General features: G+C 50.0%; 1 protein-coding gene across 9 annotated transcripts in view; it reads left to right on the top strand.

Moving 5' to 3' along the window:
* The window catches only part of NCOA1 (nuclear receptor coactivator 1), a 179,630-nt gene that overhangs the window by 104,005 nt on the left and 54,105 nt on the right, over positions 1-21,520 (top strand). For all 9 annotated transcript variants that reach the window (XM_037390790.1, XM_037390792.1, XM_037390793.1 and 6 more), the window contains 2 exons: positions 14,091-14,197; positions 18,117-18,283. In XM_037390790.1, coding sequence (XP_037246687.1) covers positions 14,112-14,197; positions 18,117-18,283 — 253 coding nt within the window. In that variant the 5' untranslated portion in view covers positions 14,091-14,111. The remainder of the gene's footprint in view (positions 1-14,090; positions 14,198-18,116; positions 18,284-21,520) is intronic.

Genomic DNA, 21,520 nt, shown 5'->3' with positions numbered 1-21,520 from the left:
TATAGTTTTATTTTTGGTGTGCTCGTTGAATCTTGGTTAGCTCTTCGAGCTGTCGCCTTCCAGACTTCTTCCACAGCAGCCAGCCGGCAGCTTGCATCTTCAGAAGTGGAGCTGTCAGTCAGAAATTTAGCATCAAGTCTAATAAAATTGATAAATTTATTCACAGGGAAACCACGGCAGTCTTTTGAAACGAGCTTTTTAATGCACTTTATAGTGCTTTGTTTTGGTAAGCGACAAGTTCTCTCCAGCAGATAAAACATCGGTTTGGAGACGAGGGTTACCTGGAAAGGTTTTCCCTGGTCCTTGCTTTTCCTGAGAGCTCGGAGGTGTTGGGGTTCCTGCAGCTCAGGGTGTTTGTTAGCATGTTGTGCGCAAACCTGAAGGGCCTCCTGAGGTTTTTCAGCCTGATGTTGGACCTGCCTCCGTCCCTGGGTGGGATGATAGTAGACAGCACCAGAAGACAGTAGACTGTCTTCAGGAAGCCTGTCCTGTTGGCGAGGGTATTGCAGCTCCTCTTTGGGAAGGTTCCTGCCGCTTCTCAGTGTGATTCATGTTCTTGACGTTAAATGTCTTGATTTGGCTCTTCCTTGCCCTAGCAAGAGCCCATGGCTGTTGAGCTCAGGAGGGCCGTATGGAGGTGACAGCAGCGAGAGCTTCGCCAGACCATCGCTCTTCTCTGAGGTGTGCTGTTGGTGGACGGTGACAATGCCCCATCCCTGGCAGTGCTCAAGGCCAGGTTGGATGGGGCTTGGAGCAATGTGGAAGGTGTCCCTGCCCATGGCAGGGGGTTAGACTAGGTGATCTTTAAAGGTCCTTTCCATCCCAAACCTTTCTGGGATTGTACACCAAAATGACATCCGACTAAGGTGAATGGATGTCAGCTTTTCTCAGGATGATGTCTTGCTCTGGCTTATTTGACCTTGCTGCCCTGCCTTTTTCTTTCCCAGTGAAGACTATTATTGAGGGTTTGTTCTGCCATCTCTCCTTTTCTACCCACTGAAGTCTTTTCACATTTTCCCAGCTCCCATTTGTGATCCTCAACATTTTGGCTTTCCTCTTGCAGACGAATTGAAGCTGGAGAGACTGAGGGAATAAAATAAACCTACGGAGCGGTGTGACCACTAGAAGTCCTATGGAGGGCTTAGGAGAAGCAGACCAGAGGTGACCAGTGGAAACCAGAAGTCTCGGGGGTAGCGGGAGAAGTGGAGGGCCACCTGTCCTGCTGCTTGCCGTGACTTTGGTTGGCTAGTGCCTGAAGCATCTGCAGATACTGCTGGTGGTGACCATGCAGGAGAGAGCAGAAGCAGTCCAAAGCGTTTGGTTAAGCAGGACAGATGTGAGTAAACAAAATAAAGCAAGAAAGCAAAAGAAAAAGGGGAAGAACTGAAACTGGCCAGAACTTCTGCTGATGCAGTAACCCACTTTTAGATATCTTCAAAGCATGGCTAGAAGGTTAGTCATTAGATCTGAGGTCTCAGCTGTCCCACCAGTTCAGCTTCTTGGCATTTTTCGTCTTGTCAGTGGATGTATTTTATATTGAGTCAGCCTGTGGTGTCTCCCTTTCTGTCTGATCCACCAGGACCCTCGAGTTTGCCCAGGCTCCTCACTCAGACACAAAGGTACAGCTTAATCCAGGAGCTTCCTTCCACCGGGGTTCCTCTACTGTTTGGAAACGTCAGCGGTTTTTGCTGGGCTTATGACTGAAGTTTACCCAAAATAAAGACAGATGTGATGGGCATCAGTTGCTGGATTTTAAGGAGCAATTTTAGTTTGCCGCACAGCAGCATAAATTATGATTAAATACACTTTGTTCTTGGAACGTGGGGAGTAGTGTGGCTGGGAGCTGTCAGGGCTGTCGTTTCACACTGTACCTTCCCCAAAATGTGTAATTTGGATGCACACCTGGAAGATGGAGTTGCTGGGTGTTCACCACTGGCTTTCACCAAGCTGCTGGAGGATTTGCTCTGTGGCTGCAGTCCAGCACTCGGGTTTTGTTCTTTAATCCATACATTTGAGGTATGCGAGGTATTATGCAGATACAGAAACATGTAATAATAAAATTAGAGGTGTGTGTGTGTGTATAGAGATAAATAAGTCCTGCACATTTTGGAGAGCAGGGACCTGTAGCCCAGCATCCCCCTTACAAGCAGGTCGCTGCCTGCAACCAAACACAACGTGGTTACACAGAGTACGGACCCTGACACCACTCCTGAAAAGGGCTTTTTTCCCCACTCCATCCTTCTCCCTGCCTTCTGGTCAAAAGCATTGGGCTGGCTTTGCTGGGGAAAGCTGTGGGCTTCCCGCTAGCCGAATGCCATCTCAGCTGTTGGGGTTCCTGTGCCGTGGTCCAACGTAGGATGCGCCGGTGCCTTTGCTGCTTGTGAGTTACAGGGATTTTTATGAAGCCACATGTGCTTGTGCTGCAGTTTTAATTTGTGCTACATGAGAACCTGATGTATTTGTACATTCTGCCAAATACTTTCATCTCCCCATAGAGAAAATTGTGTAATTGCAACGTGTAATTCACGAGCGCAATATGAAACTAAGTGTGTAATGTTCTGTGACTGCGAGGGAATTAGCCTTATTTTTCCCTTTCAGAAGCTGTATAAATTAACCCACTTTTCCTATCAGTTACAGGGAGAAAAGGTTATGCTTCTTGCCGTTCTGTTGTGTATCTTATCTCTGCTGTAAACATTGCCAAGTGATGCTCGTTGGCATTGAGACACGAGCAGCTCCGCGAGGAAGACTGTTAAATGATGGCAACTAAATTGTGTATCCATGTCTGGGTTCACCTTAGTTTGCGTTTGCAGCCTGTCCCTGTTAATAGAGCAAAGCAATTGCAAAAAAAAACCCCAAAAATTACTTTTGCATTGAAAGAGCAGGCTTCCTGCTTGCAATGTAGAGGCAAGCATCCTTTCCCGGAGGTGGAACAGGCAAGGGCTGACCCTCATTGCCAGAGCCCACCACGAGCCCTTGCTCCTGTGTATTTTTAAGTAGACCATTACCGCTTTTACCATCCACCAGCTAAATTCCCCTCCCTCTCACTGGTTGTAGTGTACTTGGTGGCCCTAAAAGGAGGTGGGCAATGAGAAAAATTATGATTTATTATTAAAATTAGACACACTGAACCTTGACTTGCATTTTCAGTGGGTTTCTTGCATCATTGCTGTTTCTCCCTGACACCGTACATTCATTTATCTCACCTTGCTACCAGCCTTGCTGCCTCCAAAAATATTAACTGTGCTTGATGCAGCCTTGGGGGGAATTTGGTGGGGCTGTCGGTTCCAAACTGAAAAACAATGAAAGAAGTCCAGGCAGGATGGCATTGAAGTCCAGATCTTAAAGAGACACTTAAACCTCATTGCGTCCACCACTGTAGAGACCATTGCAACCAGCCCATGGCCTGGCTGATGGTTCTTGTTTGATGAACGTTTGGTTTTCACCTCCTGGGGATGGCTCCGTGGTTGAACGCCTTTCTTCTGGCTTTTGGATATGCAGAAATACAGGGATGCAAATGCTTGCAGAGTACGTGCTGACATTTGTGAGCAGCCCTATAATAAGGCAGTTGGCATGCTTTGGGAAAACAGCTGGTGTAAGAAGAAATTTGAATTTCTATTGGGCTTTTAATGAGAATAAAAAACAAAGCAGTTTTAATACTTGGAGGTCTTTACATGGGCTTAAAATACCTGATCAGGGTAATTTTCAAGAGAAAATGATGTGGCAGCGGCCTTTTAAATGGAGTTTTCCCATGGGGATAGAGGTGGTGGTGGTGCTAGTGGAGTAACTCAGGTGACACGGAGATATGACCAATACAGGTTGAGAACAGTGGTGGGTTCCCACCTTACCTAGCACAGAGGTGTCTGTCTCTTAAATGTCTTTCGTTGACTCATTGTGCTGCTGAAATGAATTCAGGCTTGGTTTTGTCTAGGATCTCGGGAAGAGGGTTGAAACGAAGGGGGGGAAGAGCTATGGCTGAGAGTAGGTGGGCACCTGTATTCACCCAAGTCTTGGAAAGATGTTGGGCTCCTCATCCAGAGGAACCTCAGCAGCACCATTTCATCCCCTGCTTGCTCGTTGCTCAGTCCGCTGGGCCCCAGGACTGTGGTGAGGCTCAGGGTTTCTCCATTCTGAGCATGTGAAGATGGAGCTGAGTTCAGATAGTGAGAACGCTGGGGAGTCACACCAAGGGTGTCCTGCCTGGGGATGTGGATAGTCCCAAGGCAGTGGCACAGTCCTACCCCAGCTCCTGCCAGCCGGTGGGGATTGCGGCCGTGGCTCAGGCAGGGACAGCGTCGGGAGAAAGGGATGAAAACGCACAGATGCGTTTTACCGGGGGTGCTGTTCAGAGCAAGCAACGCGAGCAGAAACTCGATGGCACTGAAATTTAGGTCGCTGTTAGAAACCTTTCTTTGGGCTGTCATTTCAGATGGCAGCATCTGGTGAGGCACTTGTGCTTGTTTCTAGTTGCTGGGTTTGTTTAAGTTGGGTACTTCAATGTCATCACTCATCGCTACCGCCGCTGCTCATCTCTTGAGTCAAGAATTATCTCCTGAGTGGCCACCTTCTTGGGGAGGGCTTAGGAGGACCTACAGGGTACCATGTTCTAGCAGCAAGATCTTGAGCTGATGCTCAAAGTTGCTAATAATTAATCAGCAGCATTTCAGTGCTCCAGAAATTAATTTGGAGAGATGAGGGGCAAGATGGCACCTTCTGAGGGCTTTGTTGGAGCTGGTGGGCTCTGTTCCCCTCACCCCGAGGGCAACAGCATCGAGGACGGTGGCACAAAGCAAGTCATCCTTTTTCTTTTTCCTGTATTTTTGGTACTGGAGTAGGAGAAAAACTTTAGTTTCCATGGTTTTGTCTTTACCCACGATTCATTTTGATTTGGTTTGGTGTCCCATCGTTCTTCCAAACAACCCCGGAACAGCTCAGAAGGTGAATACTAGAGAGTTGGAACAGGTAGCAGAAGCCTTGGGTGATCGTTTACTCCTGAAAACCCTCCATGGTGCAGGATGATTCTTCCTGAGCTTATTTGCTTTATTTTGGGGGTAGGTGGGGTGGTTTTTTGGGGCTTCCTACTTTCTAGCTGTCATCCCTGTGTTTGGAGCAGTGTCACAAGTGCCATGCAGTAGCACAGAGGTGTCTGGACACAAGTGGGATGCCAAGGGCTTAGAAAATCACATGCTGTGACAGTCCCGGCCCCTCTGAGCACTCGATCTAATTAAGACAGACAACAGATGGCTACGACAAACAGATGTGGGTGAGCACCAGGTAACAAGGAGATGATTGCAATTAGTGTAATAAGCAGCACATCAGTTATCTCCTGTCTGTTGTATTTTAGCTGAGGTGAGTTTTAAAGAGAGCTCAGGAAAATAACAGTGTGGCATTGTGGATTTTCAGAGGTCTCCTTAGGCATCAAATATTGATTGCCCACAGCTGGATTATTCATTTTCATCATGCTAAGGCAAAACCTTTTCCCATATTTTCCCATTCATTTGTAAAACAAATTGGCTGCTGGAATTATCCCCAGGCTAAAGGGGAATGACTGCTGTGGGTCTTTGAGTTGCAAATATGATAGAGATGACGGGCGTATTAAAATTCACACCTTCTCTTTGGACCATCGCCTCTCTAAGGATGATCCTTAGTCTGCAGGACATTGATTTGTATATCTCTTTCCCTTCTTTTTTGTGTTTTCTAGGGATCATGTAGAGAGCAAGCACTTGCAGAGCCGGCATGTGGCTGGCCTGTGCTTTCATCCCTAAGGAATTCACTGGGATGCGTGTATTTTTGTTACTGTATGCAAAATTCCCTTTGGCTGAATAGGTTCAATTTTATGGGTTGTACGGCCCATGTTACCTTTCCAAAACAAAAGATTTCTTGTGGACAGAAAGTGATGGAGAAGCCTGGATTTGGAGAGCAAAGCTCATCGTCTTCATTGTGCAGCATGGAGTAGTTTTTGGTGCTCAGAATTAAATAACAAGAATTGTGGGGCCCTGGAAAGTGGGATTTAGTGTCTGTGTCTGCCCCGTTAGTATGAGGTTCATTCCTTCCCATGGCTGCTCTGCAGAGGACATGGATCTGTAGGACCTGTGGGTGAAGGGCTTGGTTCCCAGTGCTGGCTGGCCCCCTGTGGCCACCCATGGGTGGTTGTGAAGCCAAGGGCTACTCTTCTGCCCCATGGGCACATCAGCTGGTTGATGTTTCCTACCTCATCTTCTGCAAAACCTTCTGCAGTGGTGAATGCAGGGTGGGTTTGGTGCCAGGAATTCACTGTTCCTCTGGGATGCGTTGGGTTTCTCTCTTAGGGGCAGGGAGCAAACAGGGTCTACAAGGTGGGAAGAGGCCTTCAGCTCTACCCCCAGCTCCTTGTTCAGTCTGGAAGAGGAAAGAGCTTCTGGGAGGTTTGGTGCCATGTCGTGGACCGCTGCTGGCTGGGGTGATGCGTGGCCGGGGTGCTCGCTGCATGCCGGGGCTTTGCACTGCAGGGTGCCCTTCCCAAGAGGGTTCAGAGCAGTTTGTAAATAGTAAATCAATTAATTCCCAGGGTTTGCCAGCACTCGGGGAGCTGCTTGTTTGACAGTTAGGAGTTTTCCATCCTCGTGTAAAAAAGAAGGAAAAAGTGTATTGATGGACTCTGACCCAGTAAACAGCTCATAAAAAATTAAACTAAACTCTGACTTGTTGTTCCCTACATCATATTTCCAAACTCCAGCGCCTGTGTGTGCCCCCTGGCCGGGGGCGCCGGTGCTATGCTCACTGGGCTGCAGCCACCATCCCTGCCATGGGAGCGGCTGGACCCTCAAGATGTTGGTTTGTGCCTCTTCTTCCCTCTGCGACCTGTGACGAGTCCCCCGGCCCCCTGCCACAGCCCCCAGGGGGATGGGAATCGTGAGGCAGAGAAGTGAAATTCATCTTCGGAAACATTCTTAGCTGTTAAAATGTCAAATCTTTCGTAAAGTTAATCTCTTGTGGGTCAGTCGAGTTTTTGATCAGTGGCTTTTAACCTGCATTGCATCAGCGACGTTTAAACTTATTTCCCTCGTGGCGTAGCAGGAGTAGGGTATGGAATGGGGGTCACCTGCCCAAGGCCACCTGACCTGCCATGGTCCTTTCTCCTCGGTGCCAGTGGCAGTGGAAAGCCTCTCCGGCAGGGTGTAGGCATCTCACACGTCCTTCCCGTCCCCTGCCCCGCAGGACTGGCAGGTGGGTGCAGATGCGGGGAATTGAGATGGCAGGCTTTCGCTTGACCGCATCCCCAAGCTGACAGCTTTTATTAGCCTGCTGCCTCTGCAGAGCCGGTGATAATTAAGATTTCTGCACATCCCGCTTATCTCCTAGGAAGGAAAGCAAACGTTGGCCCTCCGGGCTGGATGGACACAGGGGCATCAGAGCGTGCTGCCCTCTCCCTGAATTCACCCTCCTTCCAACAGCACGGGCTCTGCTTAAAGAGGGGATGCAAGATCAGGCAGGGTGGATCTCCCCGCTGCCTTCACCTCGAGTTTTCCCCCAAGGCCAGTGAAAGTAAATCTTTATTCATCAGCTCCCTCCTCTTACAGCCCAAACGACTGAGGAGATGCGGGCTCAAGGTAGGGTTGCTGCAAGCCCTCCTGGGGACCTTGAGCTTGTCCCATCCAACCTTGACTTGAGCATCGTTGTTGCCGTAATGATGGAAGCGTCGCTTGATGTTGAGAGGAGATGTTCAGGCCAGGACGAGTGGTGGGAACCAAGAGAAGCCCGGTTGTCCACGCTTCCCAGACTTGCAATGTGTGTCGGATAGGATGTCCCAGAGCCAGAGGGTCCATCTGGCAGCATCTCCCCGAGGGGCAGGCAGAAGAAGATGAAGGGCTCGCAGGCTGGGTGAGAGGCAGGAGGAAACAAAGCAGGGAAACTGGGGTAAGGTACCAAGAAAAGAGGATTTAGTTGGAAGGCAGTCGTGTCTGCAGGCTGGAGCGATGGCATATGGATACATGGATTTCTGCCCCCACCCTCCCCCCTCCCCCAAGGAGTGTTTCACAAAACAGATGTAACATTTGTTTTTGACAACTTCAGCAGCCAAAACCCCAACATTTAATCAGGACTTTGCATCTCTCTCCTTTTTTTTGTTGTTGGGGATGAGGTCAGAAGAAGTTCTTTTGAAAAAAACCCACCCCGAAGCTACCACACGCGGTAGGTTAGCGAGTGACTCGCTCTCTCACTCATTGCCTCTTCTCTATCCACATTATGGCTTCAGCGTTTCTTCTGTAATCTGCAGAAGTTTAAAAAAAAATTTAAAAATCAAGGTTTATTGTGACGCCAGCGATGAAAGGAGCAGCTGATGATGAACTTGAGAGGGGAACAATATAGACGTGTCCTTGCGACACTCCAAGTATGCTCTTAATTACCTCTAATTGAGACTGCTTACGCACAGATGGGTTATATTTTGATGATAAATAGCTGTAATATAAGGGACTTTTCCAACATTGTTGTTTTCTTAAAAACAGCCGACTAATTGTGTTTCCCTCCGATAGATGTTAGTGTTATTTTGTAAGTGTTTTTTGGGGTCAAATTCATCCAAAACGTGGGAAATACATTTTGGAAATAGGCAGTTTGTTAGAATTGAGTATTGGGTGGCCAGCTCTGTCTTCCACGCTGTCAGTTCAAATCACTCGGGCTATTTGTGTCTGCTAGAGGTAGTGATGGCTGTCTCTGGGAAGCTTTTGGAAATCGTTGGCATTATTAGGAGAACAGAAGCATTAAGCCACAATAATTCACATCCTTTTTCTTTTTTGTTGTTTTTGTTGATGTGGAAGTGGTATTTGTGTCATGATCCCCAAGGTTGCGGTGGAATATGTATGTTGGCTGGTGCTTCATCCTCCACGTCAAGGCTCTGGTCTCTGCTAGGATATTTGTAAGCATCCCAAAAAGCAGCGTCGTCTTCATTCTCCAGGTGGACACTCCAGTATGGCACGTTGTGGGACCAATGGAAAAGGAGAGAGTGTGGAGTTGGATATCAGAAGTAGTTTCATCTGCCTGGCCATGGATAGGGCACTTCAGCTCCTGTACTTTGTACACATTTCCCCTCTCCTTTTTTTCTTGGTCTTGTAATTAGTCTCTTTGAGACTAATTCATCTCTGGTGAGCAGATGCAGTGGTGCACCAGAGTGCTGGTAACAGGACGAGTCAGGGATTGGTGCTGTATCCAGATCTGTGGATTGGGGGAGCAACAACAATGTGGATATGGAGAATCACCTCTGCAAAGCTCCAAACCTTTGGCCTGGCCAGTGGCTTGTGTTCAGCCTTGGTTTAGTTGGAGCTGGGAAGCTGCAGTCGGTGTTACGGGTGCTTGCTTTGCTGCTAAACACGGTGCACATCACAGCTTTGCTCATTGATGCCACTGCTGCAGGACCAGGGACTTGTTCACCAGGTGTGTGCAAGACCAGGCATGAAACTGCTGGTTGCAATTATCCATCATTGTGGAAAAAAATACCGCTCTACGTTTGGGGTTTGCACCGTGACACAGAGTTTCTTCAGAGCAGGAGGTTCAGGGCATCTTTGGGGTGAGATTTCATCCACATGCATCGGGAGGAGGGCAAGAGGCCAACGCTCTTTGTGTTGATGCAGCACTTAGGTCTTGCTCCTGTCATGGCTGAAGGGCTCCCAAGGAGCCCTGGTGAGCAAGTAGCACCAGTGGGGACACCAGGAGCAATTTCTACTGGACTTTAACCGAGATTTTTGGTGACTTGTGACAGCAGAGGCGTATTTGGTTTAGCAGAGGTCTGCATCAGAGAACCCCTGTATTAAGCCTGGAAACTGCTTTCCCCCCACCCCACCCCGAGCCCCAGCTGAAATAATTAGCTTGTTTTCATTAAAAAAACCTGGCTGGATGGCCAGGCCCAACGAGTGGTGGGGAATGGAGTCACCTCCCACTGGTGGCCGGTCACACGGGGTGCTCCCCAGGGATCCGTGCTGGGGCCGGTGCTCTTTAACATCAGTGATCTGGACAAGGGGATCGAGCGCAGCCTGTGGGTGATGCCAGGCTGGGGGGAGCGTCGCTCTGCTGGAGGGTCAGCGGGGGGGGTCTGGGCAGGCTGGATCGATGAGCCGAGGCCAATTGCGCGAGGGTCACCCCGGGCGGTGCCGGCCCCGCGCTGGGGTCACACCAGCCCCAGGCAGCTGCGGGCCGGGGCCGGGGGCTGGGAACTGCCCGGCGGGAAAGGGCCGGGGGGGCTGGGCGGCAGCGGCTGGGCATGAGCCGGCAGCGAGCCCAGGTGGCCGAGGCCAGCGGCACCCTGGCTGGTGTCAGCGATGGCGTGGCCAGCAGGGCCGGGGCAGGGACCGTCCCCCTGCGCTGGGCACCGGTGCGGCCGCCCCTCGAGCCCTGGGGTCCGTTCTGGCCCCTCACTCCCAGACAGAGCTTGGGGGGCCGGAGCGTGTCCAGAGCCGGGCAGGGGGCTGGGGCAGGGGCTGGGGCACCAGTCTGATGGGGGGGCTGGGGGGTCAGCCTGGAGAGGAGGGGGCTCGGGGGGGACCCGATCGCTCCCTACAGCTGCCTGGGAGGGGGCTGCAGCCAGGGGGGTCGGTCTCTGCTCCCAGGTCACAAGCGACAGGACAAGGGGGAACGGCCTCAGGCTGCACCAGGGCAGGTTTAGGTTGGAGACTGGGAAACATTTCTTCCCCGAAAGGGTGTCCAGCACTGGGACAGGCTGCCCAGGGAGGGGGGGAGGCACCGTCCCTGGAGGGAGTTAAAGGAGTTATAGACATGGTGCTCAGGGCCATGGTTAGTGGTGGGCTTGGCAGTGCTGAGTTAATGGTTGGGCTTGATAAACTTAATGGTCTTTCCAACCTAAACCATTCTATGATTCCATGATTGCCATCCTGCTGTCCTTCATCTGCCTCTGTTTTCCTAAGCCAGCAGAATATTAACGTTTTTACAAGAAGCCCGTGTTTAGAAATCAGGTTTCCCGTGAAAGAGCCACAGCGCAGGCAGCGGTGGCCAGGGCTGCCTTCCACTGATGGCCATGGCCTTGCCCTCTGAGGGGATAGCAACCCCTGCTCCCGCGCTGACCCAACAGGGCTTTCAAACTGACTCACCCCCGTTATTTTTAGACCAAATGACATTTTTTGGCTTGTCAGCTGTGGCACGTTTTGCCATCAAGTAAACTACTTGTACAACAAAAAGGAGCATTGAGTGTGTTACATGAAGGGCTTAACTCAAGGCTGGGATTTCAGCTGAGGCTGTGATGTTGTCCTTAATTCACCTCTCTAGGGCATATGGTCACTCCTGCCAAGCTGCGGTCCCGCAGTGGAGCATCCCGGTGGGATGGCTGAGTACCTGCCTTGTCCCCACTCAGTTTTTTTCTTTTAATTCAGCTGCTGATAGGAAAGATCAGGACCTATAAGCGATGCCACTTCCAGAGACTCAGTGTTTTGGTGAGAGCAAGTTAAACCTTCAAGAACAAGGTTTAAACCCCAGGAAGCTTGTCTGAAATCTCAGCAAGCCCTTCTCACCCAGAGCAGATGATGCAGCACTTTTAGTCTTCCAATCTCTAAATTTTTCAAACGTTTGCTTTTTTTCCCTCTTCCTTGTATTTGCTTTGGCATCGTTCCTTCTTGCAAACGTGCCAAAAACACGGGGGATGAACTCAGATCCCTGGTCATGGCTAGCTTGCTGGCATCTCTTCAGGGTTTCTTATTTCAGTGGACAAGCTCTCGTGCCTGCGGCATTGATCACCTGTGCTAATATTGCTAAAATGATTTCAGGAAATGCACTTGACTTAGCACCGGTGACGCAAGTGTTAGCAGAAATGCCCATGTGCTGCCGAAAGACAGGTTCTTTCCCCGCAGCACCGTGTGAAGTGCAGATATTTCATCTGTCTTGGAGTAGAGGTTTTCAATGCTGAGCGTAGAGGTGGGTCACTGACGGGGTGGTGAGACAAAATGTGTAACAGCTCCTGGACACTCAGTCATAGGAGATAATGAAGCTGCTAATGGTGGTTTTCATAGAACCACAGAATGGTTTAGGTGGGAAGGGACCTTAAAGACCATCCAGTCCCACCCCCCGCCACAGGCAGGGACCCCTCCCCCCAGCCCAGGCTGCCCCCAGCCCCGTCCAGCCTGGCCTTGAGCACTGCCAGGGATGGGGCACCCACAACTGCTCTGGGCAGCCTGGGCCAGCGCCTCGCCGCCCTCACAGGGAAGAATTTCTTCCTCATCTCTCATCTCCATCTCCCCTCTCTCATGTAAAGCCATTCCCCCGTGTCCCGTCGCCACCTGCCCTTGCCCAAAGCCCCTCCCCAGCTTTCTTGCCGGCCCCTTTAGGCACTGGCAGGTGCTCTAAGGTCTCCCCGCAGCCTTCTCCTCCCCAGGCTGAGCCACCCCAGCTCTCCCAGCCTGTCCCCACAGCAGAGCTGCTCCAGCCCCTGAGCATCTCCCTGGCCTCCTCTGGCCCCGCTCCAGCAGCTCCGTGTCTCTCCTGTGCTGGGGACCCCAGAGCCGGACGCAGCGCTGCAGGGGGGTCTCACCAGAGCGGAGCAGAGGGGCAGAGCCCCCTCACTGACCTGCTGGCCGCGCTGCTCTGGCTGCAGCCCAAGGAACGGCTGCCTGGCTGGGTTCTAACGTGAACATTGGGGTCTTCAAGCAGCCAGACAGTGGAGGAGATGGTCACAGCTGTGTCCATTCCTCTGCACAGCTCTGGGGTCAGCAGGGGCCTGTCTGCGGATGTGGTGTGGGACTCAGGAGGACATTCAAAAGCTGGTGGGACTTTAATCATCACCTGTCTGAGCATGGAATCAGCCAGCGCCGATCATTTCTGATGAGTGGCAGTCTTGTACCGGGCTGGGTAGCAAGTGGGAGATGCTAGACCACTGAAGGCATCCCACCATGCTTTTGTACAAGCTGAGCAGAACATGGGGGGAATCTGGGCTGTGGGAACTATGGACATGTCTTTTAGGGTTTGTTTTATCACATTCTGTCAGCAATTTAATGCTTGTTAAAATTCCAGCTTTTAGAAAGTTATGGAAGAAGTGATGGGAATTAAGTTTAAGGACTTAGTCCTTCTATCCTCTAAGCTATAAACATTTTGTCCAGGGTTCCGTGACTTTATTTCTCAGGGGTTGTATCTTCTCATCATCATTAACACTTCTAAAAATTAAATGAAGAATTTGGAAGGTGGCATTATTCAATGTTGAATTATTGTGGTTACTGGAAAAATCACTGAATGACTCTAGCAAAGCAAGGAAAGCAATGTGACTTCTGGACCTTCTTTTGTTGCTTAGACCTCTTGTTTGGCATGGCATGGCCGAGTTTACCCAACAGCTGTTGAAATTACACCCTTAAAATAATGGTGAACTGTCTGTGTGTTGGAGAGAGCTGGAACCCTGGAGGAGCCCAGTGTTGGGACTGGCCAGGGACTGACCGTGGTGGGAGGCTCTTTGCCAGGAGAAGGCTGGGGCTGGGAGGACCATGCATGGGAGGCAGCCTCAGTGGGAAATGGGGAAGGGGTTCGTGGGAGGGTGTCACATCCCGTTAAGAGATGAGTCAGTTTGCAGCTCTAATTAAAGCCCAGGCCATGTGCTGAGGGGAAAGGAGGTGGTGGGGGTGCAAGAGCGCAGACACAATGCGAGGGGTGGAGTGTCCTTTGCCAGCCATGAGTCAGAGGAACTGGGGGGAGATGGCAGAGGAGATGGGCTGAAGGAGAAGGCTTGCAGGAGAAGGAAACAAAACAAAAGCCATCAAACACACATAAACAAAGCATTGAAACAGGCTGTGTTTAGACAGTTGTTAAAACGCTGTAATGGCCAGGAAGCAAAAATCTGTGGGGGTACAGGGAAGAGCTCATCTGTGATGTGGAGGGTGGTGGTGCTGGTGGTGAGGGCTCGCCTGGCCAAATGGTGACCGGGGGACACCAAAAGGAGGGTAACGTGATCACCTGTTGTCTTCCATTCACACCGTTTCCTTCCCAAACGAGGCATCAATTCAGTGAGGAAGACTTGCGCTGGGTTAGTTACCCCTTCAGAGGTCACTTGGCCGATGTTTTCTGCCTCTGCCGTGGAGGAGCCGCTCCTCCTGCTGCTGCGAAAACCTTGTCCTTACCCTGTCTGTCTTTGGTTCCAGGTGCAAAGTAGGTCAACCAACATGAGTGGCCTTGGGGACAGCTCAACGGACCCTGCCAACCCCGACTCTCGGAAGAGGAAAGGCTCGCCCTGCGATACAGCCCAGAGGTATGTGCGCCGCTCCCAATCCGTCCCCTGCCACGGCTACTTTGCCATTCCCACTGCGTCGCTCCGTCCCGTCTGCTCGAGCAGATGGAGCCGGGTTTCAGCCACTCGGAAACGTTCACACTTCCCACCAGAACTTCGCTTTGCTTTTAGCGGTGGCTGCGGTGGAAGATGGAGCATGATGGAAATGCGGCTCCCCATCTGCTCTGCTTGTTGTTAGGTGGCAAATGATGATTAGAGGCTCGTTATCAAAGTTAATGTATTGATTTTATGAACTGAGAGCACTCAGAGCATCAGGAATGCTTTCTCGGGGTAAATTTGGGGCAGATACTTCTGCGAGGTCTACATCTCAAGCCTTCTGCCTCTTCACAGCATATTCCCAAGAAATCCGTGGGTTTGTAATATTTGGGAACTCCAGTGGAGACCCTCTTACTCCACAATACAATTACAAAACAGAAAATATTTCTGTCTGAACTACCTTCATTTCTGTGTACTGATGCAGGCTGCTTCAAAGCTCAGCTCACTGCAGAAAGCACCTTTAGCGGATGACGGAGGCTTCCCATCCCAGCTACCATGCTGCCCGATGGAGGCTGGAAAGTCCTGGATAAGAGGCAGTTGTGATCTTTCACAGGCTTTTCCAGGTTCCCTGTGAATCCTGTGCATGTTTTTTTCCGTCGTGGTGTAGTCTGTTGGTAAGGGTGAATGTACAGAGCTGAGGCTGACTCCGTGTCTCTGCTGCCTGGGATGCTGTTTTGGTTGTCATCGCAGAATAGTGACGTGCTGAGCAAAGCCCAGGTGTATTTTTTTATCCCTTGCAGCTGATACAGGATATTCTAGACAATAAATGTAAAGGCTGCGGCGTTCCGGTAGAAAGACATTAAGTGGTTGGTTGAGGATTTCTGTTTATTGCAGGTTTTGGTTGCAACATCTCCCTTCTGTAGAGTTCACACACACCTTACAAAGGCTCTGTGGGTCACGGCTTGGCTGCGCCTTTAAGTTGCAGAAGACATTTTGATGGCACTTCTAGCTGTCTTATTCCTACCAAATACTTCTGTGATCATGTGAAATATTTCCACTTTCTGACTGAGTCATTTGAGTCAGAACTCTGCAGCCCTGGCTGCTGTCCCCAGGCTGGTCTTGGAGCCAGTCCTCACCCCTGATGCAAGTGTGGGATGAAGCCGTTGGTCTTTGAGTCCCCATTGCAGAGCCATGGGTAGCAAGGTAGGCTTGGACACCTCTTCTTGAAGGAGCTGCTCTCCAGGTGGATGAGCACACACACCTGGCTTTGCTTCATCTGGTCTGCTTTTGGAAAGCAGAGCTCTTGTGGTTTGTTCCCTAACCCTATAGCCCCCCAAGAAAGCCTTCTGCTGCCAACACCAAGGGTCTTTCAAAATATGTAGGACGAGGAACAAACTGATTGTAGAGCAGCAGAAACTTCTGGATGAAGGATTCTCCTGCATTCTCCAAGCACAATGAGTTTTTTCATCCACAAAGCACCTACAAATGTTTTTAGAAGGGTTGACTGAAATACTTGGTTGGGTTGGCCATCCAACCCCAAACCTGGAGCTGAAGCACATTACCAAAATCCAAAGAAGTCCTCACCAGCGCTGCATCTTCCTTCTTTCAGACCAGCTCCCAGCTCCCAGCCGTGGCCGGGAGGGACCTCGTCCTCCAGCCTGGGCTGGCCAGAGTCCTCCGTAATGTACTCCAGAGCAAAGTGAACTTCAAAACTCCTTTGTTAAAACCTGGAAGGTTGAACTATTATTTTTGATGATACTTGGGAGTCATAAAGAACAGCCCACTGCTGTAATATTCTCATGATGCTTTTATGTAAGGAAAATTGGCCAATTCTCCCTCCTACAATTTGAAAGTTGCCACAGCAACAGCGACATTAAAGGTTCTCATGAAATGAGCTCACCCACAACAGAGGGATTTTTTTTTTTTCTCTCTCACCTCTGCTATTGCTTTTTGGGTTGCAGGGAGAGCTAGGAATTAATTTGACCTTAACTGAAATACTTGCTCAGCTCCTTTGAGAAGTATGTGCCTGCCCGTGGCTGGGGAGCGTGCCAGCGCTGGCGTCACAGGCACCTGTGCAAGAAGAGGCTGAGCTCCATGGCTGGACCCAGCACTTCTGGAGCAGACAGACATCCAACCGACCTCTGGGAAGCTGGTTTTGCTGCCTGAGACCCCTCAGCACCTGTTGGCAGCTGCCTGCCGGGGAAGTGGGGGCTCCTGGGCCCACCCGAAGCCATTGCAGGGCAGTTTCCAGATCACACCGTGTGTGTCCCATGGCAGGTTCTGATGGACTTCATGGGACTGGTGTGTCCTCCATGCCCGCAGCTAGCCTTGCCTTAATTTTTTCCTTTCTTTTGGGATTCTGCTGCTCTGCTGAGCTAAAGGAGGGCAAGTCCTGCCTGTCGATCCTCTGGGCAGTCACGACTCCTGGAGAGATGCGGGTGGGAGGAGAAGCAAGGTGATAGAGGGTGCACTTGGGAGGTTCATCACGGAGTCTCGTCCCTGCAGGCGTCAGGTCTTTTCATCTGAGAGCAAGTTTAAGCAGCAGAAAAATGCTCAAGGGACCATGCCAACCTGTCAGACCTGGATATTGAGGTAATAAAGTGGAATTAGGAAAAAATACAGAAACATCTGTGCAGCCTACCTGAGGAGTTCCTGAGAGGGGAGGGCTGGGGGTGTCACATCCCCTTTTGAACAGACAGGGTTTCTAAAGGGTCTCTGCCGAGTTACCAAGGTATATTCATGCTCTGGTTGGCTTGCACTCTCAGCAGATAAAATAAACCTCTTCTTGAGGCCTTCAGCTGTTAGTAGAGCTTGTTTCACCACGTAGCACAACACATCAGCATCTGCGGTGGGACATGAATCTCTGGACAAGCCAGACTTTGGGATTCAGCTTTTGTAACCGGTGTTTTCTCAGCCCCTCCATGAGCAGTGGGGCCTCTTGGAGGCCAGGAACATCTCACCATGCCTGCAGGCATCTCACCAGCTTCTTGGTGTCTAGTAAATGTTAGGGATTTTCAGGCAGTGCTTCTAAGCTAGAGTGCTGGGTGTCCTGTGGAGTTTGCAACAAAAAAATTAGGTGGCTTATTGAAACCCAGCCTGATAAAAGGCATCACAAGTGGTGTAGACACGTGCTGGGCTTTTTGAGGTGTCCTCATTTCATCCTGTGGTTGATATCGAGGAAGATATTTAGGGAAGGTGTGTCTCCATGGGTCTCTCTTGTGTGCATGGTTCATTTTGGTGGTTTTGATGCTTGTTACATCTTTGGTAAAGGACTGTTACAGCGTGGCTTCAATGATGGCCATGTCATAGCACGTAAATGTTATATTCTCAACTCCCAGAATTTACAAATAGTTGATGGGAGAGCGTTGGGCTTCTGCAGCGGCCATGAGCTAAAAGAAAAGCTGATCTTGCTGGGACAGAAAGGTTGGTGTCATGAATATTTCTTATTTTGCTCTTTTCGCTGTTGATTCCGATTTTCACTTTGGTGAGCTCGGGTGGATTTTGTTAGCTTTTATATATGAATATAGGATTAAACTTGGTGACAGCTGGAATAGTGGCTGTAGAAAAACGTGAGGGTGTATACAACTATTTTTTATTATTTTTGATACAACTCAGTTACAAATATTTTTGAGAGGAAGACAGAATATTAGAGGTCTGTTTTTGCTGGGGGTGTCTGGCTAGCCCTGTGTATCTTCCTTGGCATTAATTTTGATTATATATGCATAAAAAAATACAAAGACCTGAATGAACTCCCCAGTGTTTAGAAGATATTTGGATTATAGCATGGTCATCGCTCCAGACAGTATTTGGGTTTTTGGGTTCTTGTTCAATGCCCAGGTCTGATTAGACTGAGCAGTGGGAAAAAGTCATGAATGTGACTTAATTTTTTCCCCTTCTCTAACAGCAATGAAAAGCGACGACGGGAACAGGAGAACAAATACTTAGAGGAGCTGGCGGAGCTGTTATCTGCAAACATCGGGGACATCGACACCCTGAGTGTCAAACCCGACAAATGCAAGATCCTAAAAAAGACGGTTGATCAGATCCAGCAGATGAAGAGGTTGGAGCAAGGTAAGCCTTCTTCCTTGGCTTGTCGGAAACCTTCAGCGTAAGAATGTTCTCCTGGTACCCTTCATAGCAAATAATCATGACTAAACTTACGAAAAGTCATGACATAATCTTTCCATTTGCAACAGTTTTCCTTCTCCCGCTTTTAAGGAAACATTCGTATGGAAGGGTATGCTTCACCTCCATCACTTGGCTTGTTTGAGATGCCACCTTTGTTTCTGGTGCAAGGTGGCACTTTGTGTTTATGATTCATCCTGAAATTATTCCTTACATTAAAATAATGGGAAGTACTTGTTAAGCTTTCAGGGTAAGGCCCGTTGAGAGCTTATCAGTGATACTGGTCTTAGCTATGTGCAGAAAGCCCGTTTTATGGCTGAGTAAGGTGAAGGACTGATAGCGCTGCCACATGCTGTGCAAGACTTGGTGAATAACCATGTACACTTGTGAGATCATGCCAACCAAACAGAGCAGAAGGGGCATTAATCTGCCTCCCGCCGGTGAATACGGCGCTGTAACCGGTGAACAGAGGAGAGATGCTTGAGAAGCCGTATAAAAGTTAAAATTCACCCTGAGTGTCAGCTCATGGAGACTGAAATGAGGAAGTTCAAAGGGCTCAAGCGATACACGGGAGAAGGAATGAGGTATATTAAGGAGGGCGTAGGACTTGTTCAGGTCCTTGCAACCCCAGCATCCCCTCCTGGAGCTGCTGCAGGTGGGCTTCAGCTTGCTCTGCGTCGTGCCTGCCAAGGTATGCTCATCTTGTGCACTCAAAATACTTTCGTTTTTTGTGCAAACACTTTGTCCTTTGTGCATAAGGTGAATCCCACTCAGTATTAAAGCTGAGACATGTCATCCGTCAAGTGTCGCCTTTGCCAAAGCTCTTGCCACATGCTCCGAGTGGAGCGCTGTTCCTGATAACAAATGTGATTTTTTTTTTCCCCAAGCCTGTGGCTGGGATTTGGGTACACAAGTACAGGCACTCCACAGAATTATGGAATGGTTTGGGTGAGAAGGAACCTTAAAGACCATCCAGTTCCCACTGCCCCGCCCTGGGCAGGGACCCCTCCCCCCAGCCCAGGCTGCCCCCAGCCCCGTCCAGCCTGGCTTTGAGCACTGCCAGGGATGGGGCACCCACAGCTGCTCTGGGCAGCCTGGGCCAGCGCCTCGCCGCCCTTAGCATAAGCAATTTCTTCCTTACATCTAGTCTGAATCTCCCCTCTTTCAATTTAAAGCCATTCCCCTTGTCCTGTCACAAGCCAGGCACTGCAGTATGTCCTTCCAACTTGCTATTACTTTAAGGACTGAATTTTGGGGCAAGCATGGTGGCAAAGCATTCGGCTCACGTTGCCCAGGCTGCCTGGGCTTTCTGATGAACCAGGACGACTGCTTTTAAATTTCATTCACGTTGTGCCCGGGTTCTGGAAGGAGTTTGGTAGCGGGTGAGTACGCCCAGGTTGCTGCTTGCTGCCACTTCACTGTTCATTAGTTTTCTTGACATTGCACAGCAGGGCTGAACATTAACTAGGACAAGCACTACTTAAAAATATTACGCCTTGAGCTTTGCTCTGTGTTGCTGCCTTATCTAGTGCAGCGCCAAATTACTAAATAAAAGAAACTTCACCTGTATTTGTTCTTAGCAGTTTACTGTGAGAGCATTTCACGTGAGGAGGGAGGACAAATACAGCAAAAAGTCATAATGTTTGTGGCCACAGACAATTTTCTGTCCTTGTAGTTACGTGAAGTGTTAGATGTTGTGTTTCCTGCCCGTGTCCTTCCTCCTCTCTGTTATTCAGCCATAAAGCTGATTAATATTTGCTAAATGCTGAGGATGTGGTTTTGTTGCTGAAGTATTGTGAACGGCAACATGCCCTGCAGTGCATGGCTGTGCTCCTTCTAATGCTCCATTAGGAAACACACCTGGAGACATGATTTCGTGAACAGAGGGGAGCCAAGGAGTTGGGGCTTTGCAGTGAGGTGTTACAGCAGGCTCAGGACATCCCAACAAATCACAGAATTATAGAGATCCCAGAAAATGATGCTGTTCAGCCCAATAATAAGCAAAGCCCATAAGTGCAGGAGAAAATGATGCTAAACCTCATAGTGGAGCAGATTTCAATGAAAAAAAAAAAAAAGCCAACGTCCTGTTATTAATTTAATTAATAACGTGCCAGGCGCAGAGCCAGGGAGCTTGGGAAGGGGCAGGTGGCAGTACTGGGGGAGCAGGGGCATCCCAGGAGCATCCTCCCTGCTGCCAACCCTGTCGGGTTTGGAGGTCATATCCTGCCAGCTCTGTCCCCTCCCTGCAGCTCTGCCACGGGTTGTCCTGGGTTTTAACCCACAAAGGGGCGTTGGAGCCGGCAGAAGCTTGCAGATGGATCGCGCACAGGGGCTGAGCCCTCCCTCCCAGCCTCCTGCCTGCTGGGCTGCTATTTAAAGTATGAAGCAAATGCTTTTAGAAAAGATTCCTAGGGCTGAACACCTTCCAATGTTAGCGATGTACAGTTGGCAGAACAAGCGGTTTGCGGCTGTGGCAGCAACCTGAAATTCATCTGCCAAGGCAGCAATAAATGCAGCAGAGGAAGAGGCCAGACAGTTAATTTTTCAGCCTTTGTCCGTCCCACAAAAGTTTTTTTGGGATTTTTTTGAGTCGGGTGCTTTTAGCGTTGGAGCCCTTGGCTGTGCCTGTGCACGGGTGCTCACTGGGGAAGGAGAAGAGGCCGCCAGCATCTCAGGGGCGGTGTAGAGGTCAGCAAGAAGATCTCCCTGAGCATCCTGCCTGGGTTCCATGGGGCAGTGGTCCATCTGTATGGACCTCCCTCCCCTTTGCCTTCAGGTTAGTGTCATGCCCAGCACATGGATGCCAGAGGTCCTCTCCTGGGGTGGCTCCTCTGTTGCAGAGCCATGCTGTGAGACGGAGCTGATGTCCGTCCCACAGGCAGAGGTGAACTTGCCCAAGGTTGTAATTCAGAGTAGTGCTGCCTGTGATCAAAACCTGACAGATGTAGGCAAGCTGGATAGCTTTGCTGCTGAACATTCGTTGCTCTTTGGCTTGTAGGGTGAGCAGAGGTGGTATAAAGAAGCCAGCAGGGCAGCACGGTGGAGCTGTGACGAAGTCAAGAGGATGCAGGACAGGGAGGAGGCTCAGTTGCCCTGGGAAAGCGGCTGGCACGTGGTTGCAAACATAAAAATGAAACATCTCAGTCATACAGGAGGGTAGAAAAATGAGCAGAGATATCGGAA

The sequence above is a fragment of the Falco rusticolus genome, chromosome 6 (genome assembly GCF_015220075.1).
Source record: "Falco rusticolus isolate bFalRus1 chromosome 6, bFalRus1.pri, whole genome shotgun sequence".
In the NCBI taxonomy this organism is placed as follows: Eukaryota; Metazoa; Chordata; class Aves; order Falconiformes; family Falconidae; genus Falco; species Falco rusticolus.
This window is presented reverse-complemented; position numbering and strand designations above follow the sequence as displayed.